The sequence below is a fragment of the Meleagris gallopavo genome, chromosome 1 (assembly GCF_000146605.3).
Source record: "Meleagris gallopavo isolate NT-WF06-2002-E0010 breed Aviagen turkey brand Nicholas breeding stock chromosome 1, Turkey_5.1, whole genome shotgun sequence".
Classification (NCBI taxonomy): Eukaryota; Metazoa; Chordata; class Aves; order Galliformes; family Phasianidae; genus Meleagris; species Meleagris gallopavo.
In genome coordinates, this window is record NC_015011.2 from 111,717,698 (window position 1) to 111,722,345 (window position 4,648).

General features: G+C 32.1%; 1 protein-coding gene across 1 annotated transcript in view; it reads left to right on the plus strand.

Moving 5' to 3' along the window:
- CFAP47 (cilia and flagella associated protein 47) overlaps positions 1–4,648 on the plus strand; it is a 252,655-nt gene that overhangs the window by 180,573 nt on the left and 67,434 nt on the right. The window contains 1 exon segment of the mRNA XM_031556783.1: positions 1,180–1,291. Coding sequence (XP_031412643.1) covers positions 1,180–1,291 — 112 coding nt within the window.

Consider the following 4,648-nt stretch of genomic DNA (forward strand, 5'->3'; position numbering starts at 1 on the left):
TATAATTTTTTTTTTAATTGTGCACCCTATTTGAAGTATCTTGTGTTGGTTTCTTTCCTTATTAGAAAATGAAGGACCACCTATTAGATAGAATGCCAGCTGATTCAAAACATAATATTAACACAGTCAGCTTACTGTAATCACTGTGAACTGCCACATAATTCATTAAAATACATAATCTACATGTACAATTGATTTATAATTATGCTGTAATGATCAGTTCAACAACTGTATGAAATGAAATGGATTTTGATTCAATACAGGAGAGGACAGCAATTAGCACCTCTATTCAAATAGAGGTTTATTTTTTTTGAGATCTGTGTTAAATGATGACCAAAAATGATGATTGCCTAATGGCTGTAAATCACAAGCCATTGACTGAACCACTTAATTATAAGATTCTCGTGTAAGCTATCGCTTAGATCAGAAGGTGGGATAGCTATCGTTATTTGATTACCTTTTAATTTCTGTCCAGTGCATTTTTTATGAAGCAGACTGAGTCCATGTATAGACTACTTAATAATAAGGCATACTTCAAATGATTTTCCTTTTCGGAGCCTTTTTTTTTCTTGGTGGCCTTGGCATTCTAAATTAACTATTTGATTAAAATGTTTCAATCCAAAGTTAGATGTACAGAAATTAAGAAAGAATAGTTATAAATGAAAACTAAGGCCTAGAAATAAATGGGAAGGTACCAGAGCCAGTGTGATTATTTAATCACCCTTCTATCTAGAAGTTAGGCATCAATTTCAAGATATGAAATCTGAGTTGCTCCTGTAGTCAATGAAAAGTGATTTCACATCTTACTGACTTAAATTAGGTTGAGACCAGTTGTTTCTGAAAAAGTTTTTCTTCCAGCTAAGTACCAAGGAAGCTAGACAGCCCCTTTAATCAACTAACTTAATTCAAATTCCTGGAAACTGAAGTTGAGCAAGACAAATTCAGCCCTTAATGATGGCCAAGAATTAGAGTGGTTATTGCTACTGGTTTTACTGTCATTAATCATTAATGATATTAAGTACGTGTCCGCACTAGTGGTGAAATACTATTGCAAGAAAGGATAATTCTTAGTTTTAAAGGAATTTATTTTCAAAAAATAAAATGATTAATTAATAATAGAATGAAGTAGAAGAAGGTTTGTAATTAATAATAGCCATTGTATACATGTATTTTTTCCAGGTGGGTTCATCTCTACATACCTCTCTTTAATCCTACACATGAAACTCTGAAACTAGAAATTGCTAACAGCAATCCTAGCAATTTTTCAACTGAGATTGATCCAAAGCATCATGTAAGTAATGAAAAAATAAAAATAAAAATAAAAGGCAACTGAGAAGATTTTACAAAAGTAATTCAAGAAAAGTTTCTGGTAAAAAGGCACTGAATTGTTTATCATACTGTAGAAGGAATACACAAGATAATCTCAAGGTTTAGAGATGTTATAGACATGTATTCTATGGATTTTGTTGCTTAAAGATGAAATCAAATACAAAAAGGAAAAAAAGTTGTGTGTGTTTTTTTTTTGTTTTTTTTTAAATGCTTTGTGGTATGGATTTATGGAGGGCTGCAGTTTTGATAGCCAATAATATCCAGAAAACATTTGAAAGAGATATTGTAAACAAACCAGCTGTATTATAGCAGGATAACTAGATAAATATTTAGATGAGAAGGTAAAATACTAATGTAGGATAAGATGTATCTTTGATCCTTAAAGGAGTAACTGAGAGTTGTATGGATGGACTGAATTTTCATATTTTCTTTGAATTTGGCTAGAGTGCTATGTGGCTGGGACTCTGAATTCATAACATTAATTACTGACAATTGGTTACTGCTTAATTGTAACCAGTAATTTTTTGTGTATATGGCATTGCTATTTAAATCATAGAATAAATATTATGATGTAATAAAAATATGTATTTGTTATCAGAGACAGTTTAAGACATCTTTGCAATTTTATAAAGGATGTCAGAAGGCTATACCTATAGAGCAACACAAACTTGTTTTTTTCTGTGCCCTTCTTCTGAATGATATACATTGTGTTCATGTTGCAAACTACTTACCTCCCAGAAAGAAGAAGCATGTGTAGTAATGAATAAGCCCAAGGAAAGAAAAAGGTCTTTCAGAGAACTCCCTGAATATTAACTTTATGTCCTTTTGTTTGATGAGGAGATGAGAAAAGAAAAGACAGGTGTGGAAACTCTAGGGCAAGGGAATATGGGAAACCTCTCACTAGCTTAAGAATATAGAACATTTATCGAGAAAAAAGGGAACTGAAGGAACTTTCTGTGGAAGGAAAAAAATGGCAATTATATGTGTTTTAGACATAAGTATTCTATCTATAAATAAAAACGATACAGGCAGTAAATACACCAGGTACTTTTGTGCAAACCGATATAAGGGTCACAGGAATCAGACATTGATATTGTAATAATGTCCTAAAATAAAGCTAGGAAGGTAGTAAATTGATTTTTTAGAAAAAGGAGAGTGATACACTAAAGCCATAATATGTATGTTTTTGGCTTTTGGAAAATGAACAGCTTTTGGGGTCAAATATAGTAGCCTTAAAGACAACAGCTGAAGAGAATTATAATTATAGAATTGCATATGTTTTGCATTCATAGTATGTGAAGTGCTTATTTTACTCCATCTCTTATTATTATTAACACATTTTCAAATATTATGTCAGTCTTGACATGTGGTATTAATAATCATTTCATCATTTGACATAGGAAGTAATGACTAAGAAACATAATGGATGAAAACTATATTAATCATCTAGGAGAATTATACATGTCATATTTAGGTCACTGGCCTAAGAAGTGGAGTAGATTTAATGATAGTGACTTTTGATTCATGTGGATTGCATGTGACCTTGTCCAGGAAATTAAAAAGTAATATATCCTCTGTTCAGGTTTCCTAATTTATTACTAGAGATTTGCATATCACCAGTAACTGCATTGCATTGTTTAAGAAAAGACATTCAACACTAACAGCAGCAATTTTTTCCCTTTACTTTCTAATACAATATTCAGTAATAAATACGTAATGACTGCTCTGAAAGTAATGTCTCCTATTTTATGATGCTGTCCCACTGCATTAGAGGCAGATGGTGGTGATATGGCAGTAAAGGTTGAACCTTCCCACTGATATCTCATTACATTTTGTTGCCGAATTAGAGATGGTAGCAGACACGATGGTGTCTGACATAGAAGCGTATGTGAAGCAATGGTGTGTTGTTGAATTCCTCCATGTGGAAAAAAATGGCACCCACTGACATTCATTAACGCTTGCTGAATGTTGATGGAGACTGAACAGTGGATGTGGGCTCAGTGATGGTATGTTTCAGCAGTTGTGCCAACAACACTGTGTCACCTACACTGGTGAAGATTTTTACAAGCATGGCATGCAGACTCTTGCTCATTGCTGGCACAAATGCATAGTTCATGGTGACCGTGTTGAAAAATAGTGTTTTATAACTGAGAATTTGCACTATCAAATAGTGTTAATGTGCTCTTTGCATCATTTTTACTTTCCATGGAAATAAATAAGAAATATTACTTTTGGGGCAACCTATGTAGTTTATGCATTGAATTTTTGAAATGTTCTTTTTGAATTAATTTTTCTTCCAGTTTTAATAGGATAGTTATGGACAATATGCTCTAAGCAACTACCTAATATTCATTTTGTGTATCTGTCATTTTACCTTATTTTGTTCCATTGTAGGCCATGTTTGGAGAGCTATTCAAATTTCTTTCAATTTTTATGTTGAAGTGGAAGGTGGGGTTTAAATACCTGTTTCTTCCCCTGAATGTGTCACATGGTAGGTTTAGAATAGCCTAGTCTATTCTAGATTCCCAAAGACTACTTCTTGTTCTTATAAATTGTAACCTGTGTTTCAGATATTGGTTCATAGTAATCATAAATAAGATCACAGAATGTGTCCTTTTACTTTTAGTCCTATTTCTACCTCTTTGTGAAACACAATAGTTTCCTATCTTAACTATTCAAATTTCTATTTTTCTAAAGCATGCTTTCATTTAAACATAAGCATTCTGAGGCTAAACTGGTTTGAGGGATCCTCACATGAAACACAACCATAAGAACAAATTATTTGAACAATGGTTGAAAGATGGGATTGTCCAGTAGATAATGTGTGAAGAGAATTAGTGGAGCCATTTCAGAATTCTGTGTAGTTCAGTACTTTCAGTATTTCATATTTTTTGTTATGTCGTTTATGATATAGAACCATGGACTGGGCTGTCAGTCTCAAATTGAGCTGTGTTAGATGAGCCAAGTTGAAAAAAAGTGTGAGAGAAAAATCCATATTTCTTAGAGATTGCCTAAAACCTAATTTTGACTAATGTTTCTTATTTAAACAAATTTATTTTAAGTATTGACTTCATTAATGATACTCTTTCCTGATATCCAAATGAATTATGCTCAAGTATTCCTGAACTTTCAGGTTCTTAATGAAGTCTAAAAAAAATCTGAAAGCATTCAATCTCTTGACAGTTTCATGTAAATTAGAAGCAGCTTCATTACTTACTTGTAAATTGATAAATATTTGCAAGTGAAACCTGTAACTCATTTATATGGAGCATGACATCCTGATTATCTTAAAAAAAAAATATATATATATATAGTAATT